The sequence below is a fragment of the Coffea arabica genome, chromosome 2c, assembly GCF_036785885.1.
Source record: "Coffea arabica cultivar ET-39 chromosome 2c, Coffea Arabica ET-39 HiFi, whole genome shotgun sequence".
In the NCBI taxonomy this organism is placed as follows: Eukaryota; Viridiplantae; Streptophyta; class Magnoliopsida; order Gentianales; family Rubiaceae; genus Coffea; species Coffea arabica.
This window is the reverse complement of record NC_092312.1, coordinates 18,703,184-18,724,853: the sequence shown is the minus strand read 5'-3', so window position 1 is coordinate 18,724,853 and position 21,670 is coordinate 18,703,184. Positions and strand designations below refer to the sequence as shown.

At 36.8% G+C, this 21,670-nt stretch overlaps 3 protein-coding genes across 16 annotated transcripts; 2 read left to right on the top strand and 1 right to left on the bottom strand.

Annotated features, from left to right (window-relative positions):
- The first annotated feature begins 1,516 nt into the window (after window positions 1-1,516).
- On the top strand, window positions 1,517-4,950 carry LOC113726538 (uncharacterized). Of its 9 annotated transcripts, none has more exons than XM_027250311.2 (3): window positions 1,517-1,654; window positions 2,665-2,739; window positions 2,885-4,950. In XM_027250311.2, the coding sequence occupies exon 3, from the start codon at window positions 2,966-2,968 to the stop codon at window positions 4,715-4,717; it is 1,752 nt and encodes a 583-aa protein (XP_027106112.1). In that variant the 5' UTR covers window positions 1,517-1,654; window positions 2,665-2,739; window positions 2,885-2,965; the 3' UTR covers window positions 4,718-4,950. The 9 variants fall into 9 exon arrangements, with proteins under 9 accessions (XP_027106112.1, XP_027106109.1, XP_027106113.1 ...); XM_027250308.2 differs by having other exon boundaries at window positions 2,842-4,950; XM_027250312.2 differs by having other exon boundaries at window positions 2,665-2,750.
- Window positions 4,951-12,085: 7,135 nt separating this feature from the next.
- Window positions 12,086-15,034, top strand: LOC113726537 (uncharacterized). Of its 3 annotated transcripts, XR_011839113.1 has the most exons (6): window positions 12,086-12,292; window positions 12,391-12,561; window positions 13,173-13,425; window positions 13,517-14,165; window positions 14,311-14,419; window positions 14,535-15,034. XR_011839113.1 is itself a non-coding variant. In XM_027250306.2 (4 exons), coding segments are annotated over exons 1-4 (762 nt in total). In that variant the 5' UTR covers window positions 12,086-12,291; the 3' UTR covers window positions 13,854-14,235. The 3 variants fall into 3 exon arrangements, 1 of the variants encoding a protein (XP_027106107.1); XR_003457533.2 differs by having other exon boundaries at window positions 14,311-15,034; XM_027250306.2 differs by lacking the exons at window positions 14,311-14,419; window positions 14,535-15,034 and having other exon boundaries at window positions 13,517-14,235.
- Window positions 15,035-15,202: 168 nt separating this feature from the next.
- Window positions 15,203-21,381, bottom strand: LOC113726535 (DUF21 domain-containing protein At2g14520). 4 transcript variants are annotated; one of them, XM_027250302.2, is made up of 12 exons: window positions 21,088-21,373; window positions 20,781-21,022; window positions 19,745-19,821; window positions 19,560-19,643; window positions 19,319-19,432; window positions 19,123-19,209; window positions 18,774-18,913; window positions 18,598-18,685; window positions 16,892-16,965; window positions 15,935-16,062; window positions 15,583-15,851; window positions 15,203-15,489 (listed from the first exon to the last, which is right to left on the bottom strand). In XM_027250302.2, exons 2-12 carry the CDS (start codon window positions 20,956-20,958, stop codon window positions 15,445-15,447), a joined length of 1,284 nt encoding a protein of 427 aa, XP_027106103.1. In that variant the 5' UTR covers window positions 20,959-21,022; window positions 21,088-21,373; the 3' UTR covers window positions 15,203-15,444. The 4 variants fall into 4 exon arrangements, with proteins under 4 accessions (XP_027106103.1, XP_027106101.1, XP_071931041.1 ...); XM_027250300.2 differs by having other exon boundaries at window positions 20,781-21,373; XM_072074940.1 differs by lacking the exon at window positions 15,203-15,489 and having other exon boundaries at window positions 15,780-15,868; window positions 21,279-21,381.
- Between the last annotated feature and the right edge of the window lie 289 nt (window positions 21,382-21,670).

Below are 21,670 nucleotides of genomic sequence, written 5' to 3'. Positions count from 1 at the left end.
TCAGTGGTATGACAGTATCTTTGAAGCTGTATGCCAAGTCCAGGGAGAACTTTATCATCTAATACTGTCAATTGATAGTGATCAACTGCGAGAGAGGAAAGCCATTTCCATCGGTCAGAATTACTTTAGAGGACTGACTTTAAAGTTTTGCTTGTCTCTTGCCTTCTCTTCTTCAGTCTTCAACATATATATATAAACTTAGGATATAAAACTAATACATCATGAACTCGGCCGGCTAAGCCCAGTTCCACTCCAGGAGCGGCATGTACAATGAACGCAATTGCTTATGTCTTCTGTCGGGTGAATTCTGCCTTTGCTGGTGAGGAGATGTTCGACACCCAGCAAGCAATTTTCTATTATCTGAGTCTTGGACAATCACACTCCAGAGGGCCAGTTGTGCTTGTTTCTGCACTGAACCTTGACCCTTTAGTCTTGGTACGCATGTGTATTGGTCTGACAATATACAGCATTGGCAGATTAATGTATCTAGTTCCATCGCCCAGGCGCATCCATGCAAACAGCCAGGATAATTAATCTTATATATATTTCGACGCGCTATCACGATGGACGTATGACCCATAAACGTGGTGTGTATACTACTTAAGGTCCTCAGTGTAGTCTGAAAGTCAGCATGCCTTTTGAGTTGGGCTGTGAGTTCCCTTAGATAGTGCGTGTGTGTGTTATTTATAGTTGTTGGTGTATGATCCATAAATAAAATATAAATTTCAAATTTAGATTCAATAAGCTATCATGATAATGTTATTTACACTGTTAGAATATAAAAGATTAATCCATGAAAGAATCAAACAAACTTTCAAGTCCTAATAACTGGCTTAAACTTCAAAAGCAATTCGGATGGAGCAATTTTAGGAGTTCCACTATTGGAAACTGCTTTAGATATGTTCAAGGACCTGCGAAGTAATTCATTGTTGAATAAAGGGTAAAATATCAAAAAATTCCCTGTAGTTTACGGAATATTCAATTTAACTCTATTTGATTTGGAAACTTACCTTATACCTCATTGTGATTTCAACTAAATTAAAAATTGGATGGAAAGTATCCAATCTAACTATTGCGCGTGAATGCCGATATTGCTCTTACTATACGTGAAATGCTTTTCGTTTAATTTTTAATTTAGTTGAAATCACAGGGAGTTATAGCATAGTTTTCTAAATTAGAGGAAATTAAATTGAACATCTAGCAAACGACATCATTTATACAGGGGCAATATTAACATTTTATATACAACTGTTAGATTGGATGCTTCTCGTCGCATTTTCAATTTTGTTGAAATTATAAGGAGCTGTAGTGTAAGTTTTGAAATCAGATAGAATTAAATTGCACTTGAACATTTAGTAAAGCAGAGAGTTTTTTGGTCTTTTACCTTGAATAACTAAATAAACTTCCGGGTCGGAATATGGAGCCTGCCCCATAAATGAGCAACCATCTTTCGAAGCTGGCTCCGAACACTTCGGGGCATCCATTTTCTGCTCCAGCGTTAACAGCCCCAGTCTAATTCAAATACCGGAAACACCCCTACCACTTTTCCAAATGACAACAATGGGCCATGATGTGATGTGACCTAATCTTTCTTCAGAGTTCCCAATCCGACTGTTTTCTCTTCCTTCCTCTGATTCCCTGCAATCTCTCCCAGGTCAGTTGTACCCTTCAACATTCCAATTTATCTTAGATTTTTTACCCCAATTTATTTAATCTTTTATCTCAAATTGTAACGTTTTCTTTTACCCCCTTCTTATTTGAACCCTAATTGTAACCCAACATTTTAAAGTGTTGTTTTTCCCTTTTTAATAACTTTTTTTTGGTTTAGTTTTTCCGCGTAATTTATGATTTTGGGTGTGTAATTATGTGTTTTTGTAACAAAATGTTTTCTTTTTTTCCACTATTAAGTGAAAATTTGTTTGCCTAGATTTTCCTCCTTCTTTTTTAGCTAGATTTTCGAATTTAATCTTTTCTTGCATTTTTCGACAAGTTTAGCTGGATACGAGTAGGTGTATTAAGAAAGTTACAGTTTTGGGATTTTCCCTTTCAATACAGAGATTAAATAGAACTTTAGTTCAGGTGGGTTTTTGTTATAGTTGGCTGCTTCTCTGTTACTTGACGTCATTTTCTTAAAATTAATTTTTTTTTTCTTAGCTGCAATTTATGAGCTTAGGTATGACCGTTAATTAGAGTACAGTAGGAGTGAATTTTTCTTTATTTTTTTCTGTACACCAAAGCTGGTTGCATTTTAATGTTTCGTATGTATCATTTTGATTTGTTTGCGGAAAAACAATTTGGATTAGCTGTTTTTGGGGGTGTTTTTGAAAAATTTTGCTGTAGCAGAGTTTTAAGAGTATATTTTGAAATATTTTTAGAAAATATTTTGGAATATTTTTTATTGGCACTTTATTTTGAGATATTTGGTAAAATTTTAAAAAATTTTAAATTAATTTTTAGATTATCTTTTAGAGTACTTTGTTATAACTTTTATTGTTTTTGAAAAACTTGTTTTTGAAAAAATAGTCAATCCAAACGAAGCCAATAAAAAGGAAGAGTCTATTAGAATTCTCAGTTGAATTCCTCTTGTTGAGTTTAATATGTATCACAGAATATTAGTAATTATCTGTTTGACATCAGGAATTTGTGGAAATGCACTTGCTGTAGGTAATCTTGAGGAGCATATTGATCAGACTATTCCGGGAACTGATGAAACAAATCTTTATTTTGCATTTTAACGAGGTGTGTTTATTGTAAGTTTTGGTGCTTACATCCTTCTTGAATTCCAATTTCACCATATTGTTGTCACTTGTGATGAGCTTTGGTTTGCAATATCTCAATTAGAATGCTGTTGGAATGCATATAAACTATGAGACTGGCATTATAGGCAAGCATCTTGTATGAGTAAGCTCAGAAGCTGACCCACACGTTGGGGCAAGTTGGTTGCAACACAGAGTTATATTGTTTTATGGAGGACCACAACTTAGTTGTTGGTCAAGAATTTCCTGATGTCAAAACATTCCGAAATGCAATTAAAGAAGCTGCTATTGCACAACATTTTGAGCTTCGCATTGTGAAGAGTGACCTGATTCGCTATATCGCAAAATGTGCTGCAGATGGTTGTCCTTGGCGTATACGTGCAGTCAAGATTCCCAATGCTCCAACATTCACAATACGGAGTCTTGAAGGAACACACACCTGTGGGAGAAATGCCCAAACTGGACATCATCAGGCTTCTGTGGATTGGATTGTTAACTTTATAGAGGAACGACTGAGGGACAACATAAATTACAAGCCAAAAGATATTTTGCATGACATCTACAAACAGTATGGGATAATTATACCATACAAGCAAGCTTGGCGTGCCAAGGAACGGGGGCTGCAAGCCATATATGGGTCTTCTGAAGAAGGATACTGCCTTCTTCCTGCATACTGCGAGCAAATTAAGAAGACAAATCCTGGAAGTTGTGCAGAGGTGTTTACTGCTGGTTCTGATAACCGGTTCCAGCGACTCTTCATTGCTTTCTATGCTTCCATATACGGCTTTTTGAGTGGATGCTTGCCAGTTGTTGGGCTTGGTGCAATCCAGTTGAAAAGCAAGTACCTTGGTACCTTAATGTCAGCTACTTCTTTTGATGCTGATGGTGGATTATTTCCAATTGCCTTTGGTGTTGTCGATGTAGAGAATGATGAGAGTTGGATGTGGTTCTTGTCAGAGTTAAATAAGGCATTAGAGATGCACACGGAGAGGATACCTGAGCTAACTTTTTTATCTGATGCACAGAAAAGCATTGCAGATGCTGTCAAAAGGAAATTTCCTGGTTCTTCACATGCAATTTGCATGCGTCACTTGAGTGAAAGCATGGGTAAAGAGTTTAGAAATTCAAGGCTTGTTCAACTATTATGGAAAGCCGCATATTCTACCACAGCCCATGGATTTAAAGAGAAACTGGCTGAAATTCAGGAAATCTCCGTGGATGCAGCAAAGTGGCTTCAACAATATTCTCACTCCCGTTGGTCATTGATGTATTTTGAAGGAAAACGGTATGGCCATCTCTCTTCAAACATTGAGGAGTTCAATCAGTGGATTCTTGAAGCACGAGAGCTGCCCATAGTTCAGGTAATTGAGCGGATTCACAGTAAACTGATATCAGAGTTTGAGGAACGGCGAGCAGAGAGTAGTACTTGGATTTCCATGCTTGCACCGACTGCTGAGAAGCGCTTGCTGGAGGCGATGGAACATTCCTCTACATATCAGGTGCTTCGGTCTGATGAGGTAGAATTTGAGGTCCTATCAGCAGAGCGATCACACATTGTGAACATAGGTACCCGTTCTTGCTCCTGCCGTGATTGGCAGTTGTTTGGAATACCATGTTCACATGCAGTTGCTGCTCTTACTTCATATAAGAAAGACGTGTATGCTTATACAGAGAAGTATTTCACTGCAAGCTCTTATCGTGAGTCATACTCCGAAGAGATACTTCGCATCCCTGGGAAGATCAAATGGAAGAAGGAAGGTGATGTTCCAGTAGATGATGATGTACGACTTGTTCGACCACCCAAGTTTCGAAGACCACCTGGACGCCCTGAGAAGAAGCGGGTATGCGTAGAGGATGTTAATCGTGAAAAGCATACAGTTCATTGTAGTCGCTGCAATCAAACAGGGCACTACAAAACGACCTGCAAAGCAGAGACCTTGAAGAGTTTTGAACAGTTGTAGATGTCTAGCCTTGTATGTTAGATCACGTAACAACTAACAAGTCAGAGTCGTAGGGTGATGCTTCCGAATAGGACTGAGAATGCCTTGTCAAATATGTATGATGTTTTGTAGCTTCCCATGTACCATTACGATAATCTCCATTGTATAAAATGTTGCTGTGGCGTCACGAACATGTAGGTTTGGTGGGTTCCATCCATTAGCCTTTGGAGTTTCGCGATCCGCATTTTCATGCATCTGTGCCTTTTTCTTTTTTCTTTTTTTGGTGGGTTCATGGAGAAATGTCAAACGGTCCAAGGTGGAAGGAGAAAAGAAGAGAGCTTGTGAGTTTAACAAGGGACATCTGGTACCTTCTACAAGAATTTTCGTGTATGCGGATTCTATACTTTTACTACATAATTAATCAGTGCTAAGATGTTCATTCTCCACTAATGATTCTTGAATTATATAAGCAAACATAGTACTAACCTATGGTTAATAACTTGACTTAGCCTTCAATTATAGTACTTAACCAAATGCCTTTTTTTATTTAATAATTTCCCACTGAAAAGCCAACATTTTTTTTAATAAAAAAACTATGATTAGGGGCCTTGGGGCATAGACAAGGACAACATTTTTTTTAATAAAAAACATGATCATTTCATTAAATCTGTATTGATGACATAAATTAGTATTAACATACACATACAAGCAAATCTAAAAACAAATATTAGATACTATAAATCTTAAATTTGTATTACATTATAAAACTCTAAAAATTTAAGAGATCAAATATTTATATCCCAATTTGTATATATTTTCAATCGCACTGCTTGTAATAAACTAATTCAAATCCAAATATTAAGTTGAGATTTAAGGAATCTCAAATATAATAACCAATTTTTTTTTTTAAAAGCTTAGATCTAATAATAGAAATATTAAAAAAATTACAAACAAAAAAAAATTTTAGAAGAGGAGAAAGTTCACTCTCACCAAGAATCTTTAGGAGAGTAGAAACTCTCACAATAAATCCTAAAAAAGTTTTATTACAAACATAAAAAAAAAAAAAAAAAGAAGGGATAAGGAACGGAGGGAATAAGAAGACCAAAGATGTTTTGTTTTCTTTTGTTTGTGATGGAAGGAAAAACCTATATTTTTAAATTCGGACCAGACTGGCCGGTCCGATCGGTCGAACCAAGATCCAGCCAAAAGTCCAATCCGAGTTAATCTAAAAAATCGGATGAATAGAAACTAGTCAAACTCGGTGAAACAAGAATCAATTTGGTATGAAAGCTTTTTTTTGTTTTTTACAAGTTAAAGCATTTTCTGTTTGTTTTGAAGAGTATTATTTGAAATATTATTTGGAATAATTACTATAGCACTTTTTGTAATATGATGTATGTGAGATAAAAAGTTGGTTAGGAATATAAAAAGGTGGGTTGAATAATGTGTTTATAATACAAGCGAAATATTATTTGGGATAATTTTACTATCCAAACAAACCCAATATTAATATTATCTTTTGACCTCTAAGTTTTTAAAAATTATTAATATATCTCAAATATTTCATATTTTATAAATGTTGTCCTAATGTTTGGTGTTATTTTTCAATCAAGTCCATAATTTTAATTCTGAACTTGTTAATGTTAATTGAATAATATAAATTGCTACTTGATCGTTCTAATTTCTTTGTATTTTCTTGTTAAATATATTTGAAGCATCAAATATATATGAATATACCTTTATTGATATTAACATGCTCTTAGATATTTTATATATAATATTTTAATTTTTAAATAATTTTTATTTATGACGTCACTCGATTCAACCCCCGATCGAACCCATTGATCCCTGACTCCTAAACTTGATCGAGTCGATACCCTATCCGAATATGAAAACATAGGGAAAAATAGAGAGAATGAAGAAGTTCAGAAAAAGTTTTTCCAAAGACGACGCATTTGTACAATCCAAAAAGAAAAAAGGAGGCCAGGAGACGGGTGGGGGATGGGGGATACTCTTTATGGATTTAAAGTTTTGCCCCGGCAAAAAATCAAAAATATTTTGTACTATATATAAGTTTAGGTATATTCAAGTTCGTCCTTTCAAGATGAATTTTCTACTTTCATCTATGTCCAAAAATAACTTATATACACTCAAACAAAAGAGTATATAAAATCGCAATAAATGACTTACAATATTTAAAACTGCTTATCATATTTTATCATTTTATCTTTAAACATAAGAGGTTTAATGTGACGACCCCACCTCCCCCTAAGGCGTACCAAAGGGTTCGGCGGACCGCCTGCCTAACTCTCGCCAGGACTCACTCATTAACCCAATCGAGTTATGTACACATATCCATGAACCATAAATAACATTCACAATTCAAACTTATAATTTACATTGATAGAAATCGAGGTACAAAGTCTCAATACACCAAACTAGTTCAATACGTATACAAACCAAGTACAACATGTTCCATTCGAGGAATAGCGCGAGTACAAGTCAAAAATCAAACAACTAGTCTATGCTAGACTTTACATATCTCACACCTCGTTCGTACCCCTGAAAGGAAAACAAATGGAGTGGAGTGAGCTAAAAGCCCAGTGAGGTTCCAAATAGCAAATTGACCATTATTTATAAGTACAAGTTTTCGATATAGCAAAGTAACGAGTATGAAAAGTTCATAAATGTGAACAATAACATGTCAAGTAGCAATCTTAAAATGAGCGAGTGTAGAAGTTTTTCACAAGCAACAATAATCCAATAAGCAATAATCACTCCAAAGTATAAGGATACGGATGACTCTCAGGAGCCAAATTCTCATTGCATTACCAGAGGCTTGATCACGTAGTAGTTGACACTCCGTCAACTTTCAAGTAAGTAACCAATCCAGTAGAACACCACTTACACGACTCTCCGTCCACCATTCACACCCCCTACTGGGCCCAAAATCCTCAATAAACACGGGTGGTAATACTCGAGTATACCGATTAGTCGAGGAGATATCACTCCACTCGACAATACAAGAGACCCAGGGTTCGTTAGCCAATCGACCAAGCCCTTGCCGGCTCGACTAGAGTAACTCGCCACAGGGTTTCCGGAATTTCAGGAAGTGCGCACATCATGAACAAGTATATCAAGTCAATTGCAATCAATAAACAAGTATATCACGTAAGGGCAAGTGCGATAAAGTACACTCTTGCCCTATCAATTCACGTATATAACATGTACTCATATTGGTCACGTATCAAGTTCAAGTATCTAGTGCAATTCGGTATTTGAAAGCACTCACCAAAAGATATAGTGCCTTTACCATGGTTGTTAAAATCGCGATCCGAATCGTGGGATCGTACGATCATACGATCCGGAAAGGCAAAATCGATCCGGATCGCACTCAAAATCGCAAATTCCTTGAATCTATATAGGATCGAGATAGGATCGGTAGGATCGCATAGAATCGTACGATCCTACGATCCTACTTCGATCCTACAAATTTTGTTAATTTGTGGAATACAAGGTTCATTTTGCAAGTAAAAGTCAACATTTGGGGTAGGCTTGTAAGTTCACACTCAATTGCAGGCCTTAGTTGCAATGTTTTAACAAAATTTGCCTCAAAATCAAAAGATTCCGTCAAAAAGCTTCGGGCCTACTTCATCTTCTCCTCAAGCAGAGCTTTGTTGTTTCTCTTCTCCTCTCCGCTGCCCAAATCAAATCCCTAATTTTAACCATCAAACCACCTCAAGCTTCGGCTACAGCTCTTGCCAAGAACCCACAAGACAAATCGCTGCGGCTTCTACCAGGAACCCACAAGCTACAGCCGACAGCTATTGCAGAAAAAGTTCATCTTCTGCATTGGGTGAAAAGCTTAGCAGCAAAATCATCATCTTCCTCTCTCATACTCATACTACTTTGAAAGTGTTTAAACATGAGTGCAATGGTGACTAATTAATGGCGTGTGAAATTATGATGGAAATGTACAAATTTTACTTTTTCTCAAGCTTTTTTCGTTTACATTGTAGGAAATCATATGATACCAGGAATTCTATTCTGTTGGATGGTGCTCTTTTTTTTTTCTCAATAATTGAAATTTGTATTTGGCAACTTTAATTAGTGAAACCACAGGAAGTATTAAATACTTGAATTAAATGATGAAATGAAATCTAATGCCAGAACTTTTTCTGCCCGTTTAATATTTGAGCTTTATATATATATATATATATGTGTGTGTGTGTGTATATATATTATTAAGTTTTTGTAATGAATGTTCAATATTTGATCGTTAACACATTCAATTCACACCTATTATGTATATGCACTTCTAACACGCATAACCTTTTTTTATATTCATATATATACCTTTTTTGATTAATATTACTTTTCTAAAAATTTCATTCTTCAACTACGTACCTATTTTTCATTAATTCGAAATTGTAAACATATTATTGATCTTTTGTGATTGGCAATTGGCAATCAAAACATTCTTGAAATGCTGTCGGCTGTAACTTCTTCATCTTTTTATTACTTGTCAGATAGTAAGTAAAAAATGCTATATATTGATGAGTAACTTATTTATTTAATATTTTTTAGGATGTACAAAATGGTATATGAATTTCAATTTCATTAATTTAGTAAATTTAGGAGCTTTTGGTGGGATCTTACGATCCTACGATCCGATTCTGTGAAACTAAAATCGATCCTAGGTGGAATCCCGATTTTACAAACCTTGGCCTTTATTGATCACTTTCAGGTTATACTCCGGGTTCGGAGTCCAAATCTGCGATAAAACTCAGTTTGAGAACTTTGAAACATGACTAAGATTCGAAACTTAGACGGTCCATTCAATCAAAATCAAGAAACTGGAATTCACTTGGAGAGTAGTCATGAAACACTTGCTCGCCTTTTTAAACAGTAAAACTTTGTAATATTTATACTTGAAATTGTCTTGCGAGTTGAAGTACAGGGAAAACATACTTCGAGCAATCATTATTTCATTTCTCAAGGGTACAAGTTCGGCCAAGTCCTTACTTATATACTTCGAAACAAGAAGACTCAAGTACCCTAGATGGTTCAAGTACTACTCATATCAATTCGACCCAAGTCGCAAGTGTATTTATATAGTCCTCGAGCGTAAATTCGGGCAGCATGCCCTTTGTGTTTACCTAATTTTTCAGCCATTTAGACTTCATTATTTTTCCTCAACCAAAACCCAACATCATACATATCAGCAATTCAAGTCAAAAGCCGTTCCATAGGCTTACAATATCATAAGAATAAGCATTACAATAATAGCAAGTGCAGAAATACAATCTAGCACAAGGCAGATTTGACATATGAATGCGGAAATAACATATCCGAGGCTACGCTTGTCGGATTGAGGCGCAACCTATGCCGTTTCGAAGCTAAGATATAGGGCTGCAATGTTCATGAAGGTCACTTAGTCCATTTTCTAATGCAATTTAGTCAAATCCTCAAATTACAGAACCAAAATCCAACTCGTCGGCTATAAAACCACATTGTACTGTAATGGTCATATTTCAGAGTACACAAGTCCGATTCAGGTGTTCTTAGAGGCATTTTAAAGCCAAGTCAGAGTACTACAACTTTCATGTTTTGGTAAAAAGGTAAATCAGTACGGATCCTAGTGGAAAAAATGTGATAAATTGGACAAACTGATGAAACGGACTGCTGGGAAATATTTAAAACAGTAAGGGTATTTTAGACTTTTCATGACCTACGTTACTCCGATTGAGCTGAAATTTTATAGGCACCTATAAAACACTATTCTCTACAACTTTCATGCTTTGACCCAAGGCCAATTCAGCCTCTAACATACAGTTACCAAACCGGACAGAATGGAAGCAAGAATTTCCAGAAATCTGGAACTTTCAGTTTTTAGTGCAACTTTCCTTAATTTCTCACTTCTAACACTACCAAAACCCCTTCTATAAACTTAATTACAACATATATGCATCATACATCAAATTGGGCAGAAATTTCTCAAGCCCTAGTTCATCATATAAAAAGGGGAAACCTCCAAGAATCATCACAACATCTTGTTTATCTTGTAATCAAGCTACAACATGATCTAAATAACATCTTAAACCCAAAATTTAAAGGAACAAGGGTCATGATCAGACTTTTACCTCAAAGACAAGGCTTGGAAGAGATATACTTCACCCCCTTTGAAATTTCTTAGTTCCTCAAGCTTCCCAACTCACAACCCTCACTTTAATCGGTTTAGAATTTTTGTTTCTCACTTGGATGGTGTAAATCAAGAAGAAAATGGTTGTTTCTTGCTCTCCCTTTTCTCTCTCTCTTGCTCGGCTGTGAAGGTACAGAAATGAGGAAGAAAGGCTGCTAATATGGTGTTAATAAGACAAGAGGATTAGGACTAATTGTAGCCACAAGTTGGCCTAACACTTGGTTTAATTTCAACCACACAAATTTTCTCTTTCCTTGCTTTTTCTTTGCCTTAAATTTCGGCCAATAGGAGAGCTAAGAGGGAGAAGATATTTTGCTCAAGTTCAATAAATTTGTTTGGTAAACAAAAATTGTGGTCAAGTGGTGCGTTCAATCGGTAGTGCGCGGGACCCGCCGGTTCGCGCCGTTTTTCTTAAAAACTCACGTACTAGGGTTTTTACTTCCCATTTACTAACCTTATATCATTGCTACTACTCACATATTTTTTCTCACTTAAAAGTCACTTTTAATCATCAAATTGATCCTTGGCCAGTACCGAAAATTCATCCGGCGAAAAAATCGCGAAACCCTAATTCTGCTCAAATATTGAAACCGAAGCGTAAAACCCTATTTTCTAGGTTCATTTGCACTTATCATGGAATAATTGGATAGTAGGGCTTTAATAAATGATAATTTTCAAATAAAAGAAATTTTTAAGAAAACGTGAGGAATTTTCCAATTCCAGTAATTAAAATTAGGATTTCAATTAAAATATGAGAGATTTAGGAAAACCGGTTAGTCACAAGTAAACTAGGGTTTTTGGCTACAATATTAGGGTTTCTAGTCTTTTTAAACAAAATTAGATTTTAAATCAAACCCAAAGAAATACACTTTAATATTTTCTTCACAAACAACCTCCTAATATTCGGGATGTTACATTTAATTTTGTTAATTTGATGAAATAAATACATAAGTTCGCTCAAAGGGAAGAAAAGAGAAAATAGATAGAAGGCGAATAAGAATATACAGGAATTAATAGTTCATATTTGTAATTTTAATTTGGAGTGAACTTAATATATTGTACAAAGAAAATAATTTCTAGAAAGTTGGATTTTATTAAGTCCGGAATCAAATGAGTCCCAAATTCAGCACCATTTTTTTTTTTTTTTTGGTCCGTCAGATAAAACCCAAACGAGGCAAATAGTCAATAGATCACATCGTCCCATCCCAACACAAACACGCCTCCCCCCAATCAGACACCATTAGAAATCAATCAACGGAAGCCCCTAAATTCCAGGTAGCTTTGGCCGTCGTCATCCCTCGACCAAGTTAGGGCACCGCAGCCCAATCGGCCCTTTTAATCGCCCGTCGCCACCACCGCGGTCGCTTTTACCAGAATCTTAGATACTTTAAAGAGTAAAAGAACAATCTTCGGCATAGATTTAATCGAATTGCATCGAAGTTGGGATTTTGTTGACCTAATTTTTGTTTTCTTTCTCTTTTTTCCTGCTCAGTGATGGACTTGGAAACAGAAAATAGAATCGCCGCAATTCTATTGAAAGAGGCAGCGGAGTTGCGGCGGCAAGCGGAGAAAGACGGGGTGGAAGCTTATCTCCGCCAGCCCAAAGTTAGGGGTCGCCCAAATTCTCGCTTCTTGACTGCAACCGTTCTTGGTGTACAACATGGTTAGCCTCTCATTTCAATTGCTTTTCATTTTAATCCTGCATTCTTTTTCAGTTCTTTAGTTTTGTACTAGGAGTTTTTTAAGTGTTTGATGGTCTTGAAAATGTCTTCCTACTTGAATGATACCGGTACCACTTTAATTGAATCTTTTCTGACTAGTATCATTGTTGGGGTGTCATTCTGGGGGTGTCTATTGTGCCTGTGTGTCGTTTGGATCTAGACTGGTCTTACTAGCATGAGTTGTTTAGTGTGTCTTGTGCACCCACATCTTGGGGCGCTGGGCGTGTTTGCTATGTTTCAGCCAAATGGTTTAGGTGTTGACAGATGACTTGAGATTGGATTCTGAAATTTATTTGCAGTTTTTGAGCTCTACTTAACAAGTTCTGTCCAAGAAATGTGACTAAAGCTGAATTTGACAGGAATTCAAGTTTGCCTTGATTTTATGTAGGGTCATTGAGTGAACTTTTTCCTCCCTGTTTTGGTGATGTGAATTGTTTTGATATATGTGAATTGGTGATGTGAATTTGACAGGAATTGTTTTGATATATTTCTTGTTCGTACTGATTTGGAAATATATGAACTCTAAGTTTCTTTTCATGGGTGCTTTACTCAGCAAATCGTGCTGTTGAAGAGAATGAAATGTGGCGAGCTAGGCAGAAAGAGAGAGAGCTAGATGATCGGCTCAGAGGAAAGATGAGAGATGAGGGTAGCGGTGGTTGGAGCTCTGGGGGCATTAGGACAGAAGCTGGGAGATCAAGTAAAAGACAGTTGGATACTGACACAGATGCAAGTTCTTCGTGCTCATTGAGGAAAGGGGATGATGAAGGTTTGAGGGATGATGAGGTTGAAGAATTTTTGCATTCAAGGTAGCATTTTGTTACTTTCTTATTGGTCTATGCGTGCATTTGTTTGCGCATGCAGGTGCAGATCTTTCTGAACAGATTTAATCCCTGACAGGATCAAGCGAGGCAGGGGTGCAGTTGGTTCACGGATGGATGAAACTGGCCCTTACCTTTCTTCTTGTCCAGAAGATACTGGGGACAAGCAATTAATGTCCCTGGATGGGTACCAAAGAGAAGTTGCAGTAAAAAGTAAAGTTCTTGGCCCGGAAAAGCCGTCTTTGCTTGGGCACTGTGAGTCTTCTGATGATGATTCTTTTCTAGAGCAGAAGAAAACAAAGAAAGCGAGCCCAAGCAAGCAGCACTCTAAGAAGCACAAATTAAAACACAAGGATAAAGAGAATAAAAAGAGAGAAAAGAGAAGGGAGGAGAAGAGGCATAAACACCGCAAGTAAAAGTTCCATGATTTTGAAATTCTTTGTGCCTAGACGCTTTGTATTGTATCTGAAGTAGTATTCCGTGTTTGGTCAAACGAGATTCTGATTTTGCTGTAAAAAATCACGAAGCTTTGTTTGATGTCCCTGGCTCTTGTTTTAAAAACAAATGGAGAGCCTATTGAAGTTGTAACAGCAAGGCATGACCAAATTGAACGGGACTCTTCCCCATACCCTTCGATCTCTGGTTTCTCTCTGCTGCTTTTGGCTAGAATCCATGGTAGACAGCCTGAAAAGTGAATTTGAAGTGAATGGAGACTGCACAGCAAGCAAGTAATCTACTTTTCTATTTTGAGGAGAGTAAATAAAAATGAAGCGGGGAAAGCACCCTTTTCTTATTTTATTCTGGTTTTGTTTACTATTCACCGTGTTGTTTTGACTGTTAAATTTGTTGCGTTTAACCCTAAAAAATTTGCAGAACTGGTTAGGTTTTTGCAAGTTGTGCTCCATTGGGAAACAAAAATCCTCTTCTGGCTGAGCGGTTGGTACGGTTGTAAGACTAATGACCAGCTGAAGGAGACCATACAGCTAATGTTCTTTTATATCTTTACACTGCATTTCGGACTTTCGTAATTTATAGGATTTTCAAGCTAAGGAATACATTGTAGACAGGTTTAATGTTGCCAAGCACTTTTATTGCAGATTCAGGATGATGGTATAACAGGCTATATAGATTATGAATACTATGGTTCAGCCTTGTTTCTCAGAAATTTGTTGCTTACAGTTTCAGTATGTTTCTGCTTGTTCTACTATGAGGGCAGGGAGCTATATGCAGGGATCAAGAAGGTGATCAGATATTTGTTGTGCATTATAAATGATGGTTTTAGCAGAGATGAATAAAATGGCATCGTGGATCCCAGAGTCAGCGAGCAGGGAGAGATTGCTTCACATGTTACAGTAACTAAATGACATCGTGGATCCCAGAATCAGGGAGCAGGGAGAGATTGCTTCATATGTTCAGCAGCTCCATGCCTTGGAAGATCTTGCCTTTTGATGTACCCAAGACGGGAGACTGTTAGCCCTCCATTTAGTTCGACATGGAGTGTTGTATTTTGTTTTAGTTAGGCGAGGAACTTGCTTTGACACCAATTTTGCTGCCAACATGGTCACAAGCCAATTAATCTTCCTAATTATCAACGCTATGATGCCCGTCCAAGCCATGTTCAATTCTTCATTTGCTCCTATCACACAAGGGTCTTTCAAGACGATACTCTAACCCGCGTCGCGTCTAATCCAATACGTATGCTACTTCGTACTAGCTTGTTACGTATGTTCTTAACTTGCAGAAAAAGAATGGTCAAAGACACACAGAGTCAGAACTCCACCAAAAATTTTGAAGATAACAACTTACTAGAAACATTTATCACCTAAATGTTTGATTAGGCTACAGACATGACCATCCGAAACTTTGTATTGCTGAGAACGTCTTCTTCGTCTCAAATTTACAGGTCAAATGACTGGTATGTCACATACAGTATTTACTAATTTCTTCATAGCCAAAAACTCTTTTTAACTCCGTGTATTAATCGAGACTAAATCACCAGAAACACTGTCATGAGTCTTCAAAATGGTGATCCGTCTCATCAAAGATCTCCTCCTGCAGATAAATGAAATCAACATCAACTGAGGATGGCATCTGTTAAAACTGTGGATCCTAAATCTAGATAACGGGCAATCCAATCACCTCTACCTGTAAAAGCTCTTCAATTACATCTTCCATGGTAATTATCCCAACAGCCTCTTCTTCTTCAGGAAGCTTTGGCAGTGGGTTTCCATCTATTTGCAGGATGTCTGAGTACATGTCCTTCGTCCACTTCTTGCTCCTATGAGCGCTTTTAAAAGAATTACTGCCATTATTAGGAAAACTCTTCCATTTCTGCAGCGATCTTTTAGTCTTTAGTGTCTTTTCAAGAGGTGGCTTTTGGCCATCAATATCCACGCGGACATCCTTCACTGTATCTACACAGGAATAAGAACTGGAAATCATTGAGAAAATTGTCCCAATGTGCAAGTATAGATACTAGATAACAGAAAAAGCTTACTTTCCAGAGGACTGTTATTATGAGGTTGCTCCCCAACCATGTTGCTCTGTCGTACAACAGCAGCCATATGACTATGACCTTTCTGAAACTCATTTAATATATCATACAACGGCATCGTTTCTGGGACCCTAAACCATTAAGATGTGGAGAATAAAGATGAGTGAGACAAACACTTCAAGCCTACGAGCGAAGGGTTAAAGAGGAATTAGACATGGGATAATATGCAAGAGATACATTTCTGATTTACAAGATTCCTAAATCTTTGCAAGAGAAATACTTTTCAACATGCCACACCATAAACTAAGCAAGCAAGCTAAGAGTCTGCAATTCAAGGCTACAAGAGAAGACAAACATACACTACTAAAGAACAAAAATTTGCAGTCTATACTTTTCAACATGCCCCACCATGAGCTAACAAGCAAGCTAAGTTTGCAATCCAAGGCTGTAGGAGAAGCCAAATTTTTGCAGTCAAAAACTCTTCAACATAAGTAATATCAAAATTTTGGCTTCTCTTATCCTAAACTCTTGTGTGATATCCTAAATGCGGTCTCACGGTGCTGTTAACTTCTTGTTTTGGCTTCTGCTTCAGAGATGCAGATGTTGACATGTCATGCTTGTCCACACCAGCCACAAGCAATTCTTCATGTATTGTCTCAGGGCATTCATGTTATATTGAACAGTTCTAGCCCAACATGCTGCCTAATTAGTCCAGGAAGTTCTTAGCTAACTCTTCTGAACTCCAGTGACACCCATACTCTTCACCTTCATTTCACCTTACCCAAACCAGTCTGATATTAATTGCCAGAATTACAAAGACACACAAAGCAATATGCATGTCATTTTTGGCCACTCTGTAAGGTTGAAATTCAGTTAATAGAATTGGGTACAATGTAAACCAAATCTTCAATTACCACTAAGTATCTCCCAGATAGATATAGGAAAATACACATCTGATACCTTGGAATTCTACGGATGGTGACACTCTTCACAGGGATCTCATCTTCTGGTGGGATAGTCAACAAGTTCTTGACCTAAAATTTAAACAGAATATATTTAGCATGAAAGAATACCAAAATACTCAGCCACTATTACATTAGTGCAACTGATGAATAACACAGCTACAGCAATTCTGAAGGAAAAAACACACAGACTGATCTTGACTACTTGCTCTACTAGATTAAGGGTGCGTTTGTAAAACTGAAGTCTGCAAATTTAAATCTGAAATCTGAATCCATTAAGTTAGTGAATTGTTAAGTACTAAATTTGATACAGTTGAGTGTATATCACATTAAGTGATAAATGAATAACTTATCACTTACTTTTTGGAGCAAATTTTGCCTAGGAAAGTAGCACTTAATGAATTCATATGTTTAGTTTGGTTATCAAATGTGTCTGAATATGTTAAGATTTAAACCCATGAAATCTAAATGCTGAATTGGGTTATCAAATAGGGGCTAAGTGTTCCATGGGGAGAAAGCCGTTGCTTCAGAAGTACCATTGTTACTGGCACACTGAAGCAATCAGTCATCCAGCTCTAGATGGTAAGACATAAACTGCTTCATTGGTTAGTGGCAGTGTGTCACCTTACTTCTACTTGACTTCCCAAAAGTGGCTCATGAACAATTTTCTTCTCTTCTTGGACACCTAATTAATTGCTAGTATAATTTGTTGAAGAAAATTGAAAACATGGAAAATCTTCAACATTAACCTATTGCTGGTTAATCTTCGACCGCAAAAGCAAATTACTGGTTACCTATTGCTCTTTTTCAACATTAACAGCCATCAAATTTAACTGACCAACATGTGCATAATGCATAAATTCTATAACACGTTATGTCTAACCACTTAGTTTGTGATGGAAAACTCCTCGAAACATGGTTGCACAAAGTTGACAGCTAGTAGAACATAATGAGCAAACTTAAGTATCTCTTTCCAGTAAGTAAAGGACTTCCAGATCACATTTTCTTGTATGGTGATAAAATTCAACTTCACTCTCTCAAGTAACCCTTGTGGAGGAGAGGATCAAAAAGCTACAGTCCTAGTTGATCTTGTTTCATTTTATACATCACTCAGGTATCTTTGTGAAGAAAAAGCTAGAAGAACTACCCTCTTATAAAATCAACTTCCTTGTATCAGGTAACACTAGCCTAGAAGAGGCTATAATCAATAACCTCATATCCAAACCTCGAGCCCCTCCCCTCCACAAAGAGAAAAACAATAAATTACTGGATTATTCTGAGAACATTCTCCTCTTTGGAAACAATAAATTCCCTAGTTCATTCTTCCCACCTATACCAACTTTTATAACTGCAGTTCTAAATCCTACTAGTTCTGCAGTGTTGGATGGCATCATATCCAAACCTCGAGCAATATCCAAACCTCATATGCAAACCTCGAGCCCCTTCCCTTCACAAAGAGGAAAACAATAAATTACTGGATTATTCTGAGAACATTCTCCTCTTTGGAAACAATAAATTCCCTAGTTCATTCTTCCCACCTATACCAACTTTTATAACTACAGTTCTAAATCCTACTAGTTCTGCAGTGTTGGATGACATCATTACACACCAAAGTATAGTAGATCCAATTGATATCCAAAACTAAGACATGTAGGAATCAGCAATATCCACCAGAAATGCGGAAACATAAGGTCTGTAAAGTACCAGAATAACCCCAATAATGTTTGTAGGTTGCTCATAGTATACTGGTATTCTGCTATGCCCTTTTTCCAGAATTAAATTCATGAGAAATCTACAAGCAAACAGATAGTGATTTAATATAACTGGAAAAGCTACAAGACTGCCAAGGCCATAAAATTAATACCAGTCAAATTTTTCACCTGTCAAGTTTCCCATTAACATCAATGGAAAAAATTTCTGATATACGAGTCATTGCAACACTAGCTGTTTTCTCAGTAAGCTCAAGTGCTCCAGCAATGATTGTTGTCTCATCATGCGTGAGTTCTCCACCTTTACCAGCCTGCTCAAGAACAGTCAATGATTAAGATGATAACAACATACACAAGAATGAAGGAACTTAGCCCTGAAACAAGCACTGAAATTGTCACGTATTTATAAAATGATATTAACATGAAGAACGCAAAAGCAAGAAATATACAAAGAAACCAGAATTTACCATTCAATGTTTATAATAACCATTCAAATGCGTAAAGAACTGCATAGTCATACCTCATTACCATGCAAATCAACTAGTGTTTTCAATTCAGCTCGGCGGAAAAGAGCTTTATGTCCATGTCCTAACAGAAGGTCTAAGAGCTGTGTACCACAGGAACATTAGATGGTCAGACACCATTCTCTAAGATTAATCAACTTAATTTCCGAAGAAGAAGAAACTCATGGTAATGGAACTGAAAGAAAAGTAGACCTTGCTTATTGGATATGCAACAGGAGAGCAGATCCAAACAAGGACTCGAACAAATGGTGAGACGGCTGCACCAATGGCCAATCCATATCTTGAGCAGACTGCTTGTGGAATTATCTGTTGATGCATATTATAGCACATTTTAAAATTCCAATTACCAATTTGACCCTTCCAAATTCAAGACCCAAACTGAGTTGAAGATTCTTACTCAGGGAAAAAGAGAAGAGAGATTTGAAGCTCTCACCTCACCAAACAGAAGAATTAAGGTCACTGATAACAGGATAGCACCATAAGCTGTAGTTAGGCTATCAAGGAAAATAGGCAGTGCCTGAAAGAGAAAAGTGGAGTAGACAGAAATCTTACATTCCACAACTTATCAATATCAATTTAGGACACAACTTGATTGAAATCAATTGCTTTTCACGTTACCTCCATGGCTGCAGCGTTGCAAATAAGCAAGGTGCAGAGCAACAAGTGCTGATTTTTTACAACTGGCAATATCTTTTCTGCATAGATGTTAGAAAGAATATTGAAGTGGAAATTTTTGACACCAGTCAAGCTAAAGCAGATCAAAGAAAGCAATTAAATAAAAAAACTAGATTTGGACATGTTCAACCTAGATTTCTGGCAAATTATTCTTGATCACTTGTGCAATTAAATATGATCACATGAACACCTGTATATTCTTCTGCTTTTTTTGGTCACACAAACATCTGGGTTGCTTGAACTATCCCTTTCAACAAATCCTTTATAATTTTCATTGTAAAAATGTTAGGCAATTTAACAATAATAATTACACCTTAACATGTGACAAAAGCCATCAACCAGATATCAAGCTCAAATTCAATCTGATTATGGCTTCCCTTTATTTCTTTAGTTCGCAAGTTCCAGACATGAGGAGATAAGCTTACTGAAATAGTATATCAACGAAACGTTTCTACGACAGCTGTTATGTAAGAATTCAGAATCTAATTTCGAGATAACTAAAATTAAAAATTGTTGGTGCAGTACCGCAGATGCATTATTCCAAACAGGACTGAATACTCAGAAGTTCCAAAAAGGAATTTCAGCTGTTTCCGTTACCTCTCCAAAATTTTCTTTTGTGGCTTTTTAGTTTCAGAATATAGGCCAAATTGTAGAAGGCTCAAACATCCAGAAAATTAGAAAATAACTGTAACAGAAACGTTCAATTCCTAACATTTTCGAATATACGACCTGAGAAATAAACAAGAAAGGTAAAAGATGAAATGAACCAGCACTAGCAGTAGAAACAGCAATTCATCAACTCTAAGATGAAAACTATCTACAATACAGGAGTAAATCACCATGATGGAACATTAAAGAAAAGATAATAATCACTAAATTCGAATGGCGGTGCATAAAAAACCCAGAGAAAACAACGAAACCAAAGCAAAATCAGTAGGAACTAAAAATTCGTAAACAAACAGTGGAATAACGAAATTACCGGCATGTTTCCTATCCTGAGGAGTTCCAGATTTCGCAAGGACCTCAAGATCAACTAGGCTGAGCGACATGAGGCCCAAGGTGAGTCCAGACATCAATCCGGCGAAGAAAACTAGACCGACGCTGATCAAAATGTGTATGAAAAACTCCGTCTCGCAACATGTGTACTGCACCGCCATTCAATTTTCCCCCAATTTTAACGCCTTCTCCTCCAAATTTCTCCTCTTGCTTCTTTTGCTTTTCCTAAATTCGAGATAAAAGCTAAGATAAAAATAATAATAATAATAATAACAGAAGAGTGAGCTCACAGAGTGCAACTACGCCGTAATCCAATGTTTTCGCGTTCTAGAGGGAGAAAGTGGAGAGGGAGGAGGGAAGTGGCAGGTTTGAGATAGGGGAATAGGAATCCTTCTTTTCTTTTCTTTTTTTGTTTATTATTTCGGCGTTCATCGCCGGCGACGGAAAAGAAAGGCGGAACACCGGTGGAATGCAATCTCACCGGCGACAATGACTTAAAAGCGTTGCTTGTCTGAAGTGACGCGTTACCTTCCACGGATGATAGCTCAGGGGCCACGATATGCAGCTGATGTACCCAGTTCCTTATATTTTTACTCGCGTCCTTATCGCAACGCAGAATAGTGAGGTGGCAGATTTGAGAAGGTAGATGCCATGTTGGGAGAAATTCGTTCAAAACGTCTCTCATATTTTATAAAATAATTTTTTCATTCTTTATTTTTAAAAATATACTTTTACGTCCCTTATAAATTTACATTGTTCAAATTTGATCCATATCTAGATTTTCGACTAATTTTTTATTGAAATCCTCCACGTGCTTTGCATATGATTATTTTTTAAGGGTAAAATTATTAAATCAAAATTTACATAATCCGA

Coding starts and splice junctions, on each gene's coding strand:
- LOC113726538 (XM_027250311.2), top strand. CDS start 2,966: ATGGAGGACCACAACTTAGTTGTTGGTCAAGAATTTCCTGATGTCAAA.
- LOC113726537 (XM_027250306.2), top strand. Junction 12,562..13,172: donor CGTTCTTGGTGTACAACATG/GTTAGCCTCTCA, acceptor TGCTTTACTCAG/CAAATCGTGCTGTTGAAGAG. Junction 13,426..13,516: donor GAAGAATTTTTGCATTCAAG/GTAGCATTTTGT, acceptor AATCCCTGACAG/GATCAAGCGAGGCAGGGGTG.
- LOC113726535 (XM_027250300.2), bottom strand. CDS start 20,958: ATGGCGGTGCAGTACACATGTTGCGAGACGGAGTTTTTCATACACATT. Junction 19,822..20,780: donor TCAGGATAGGAAACATGCCG/GTAATTTCGTTA, acceptor ACATCTATGCAG/AAAAGATATTGCCAGTTGTA. Junction 15,852..15,934: donor TAATAACAGTCCTCTGGAAA/GTAAGCTTTTTC, acceptor ATTCCTGTGTAG/ATACAGTGAAGGATGTCCGC.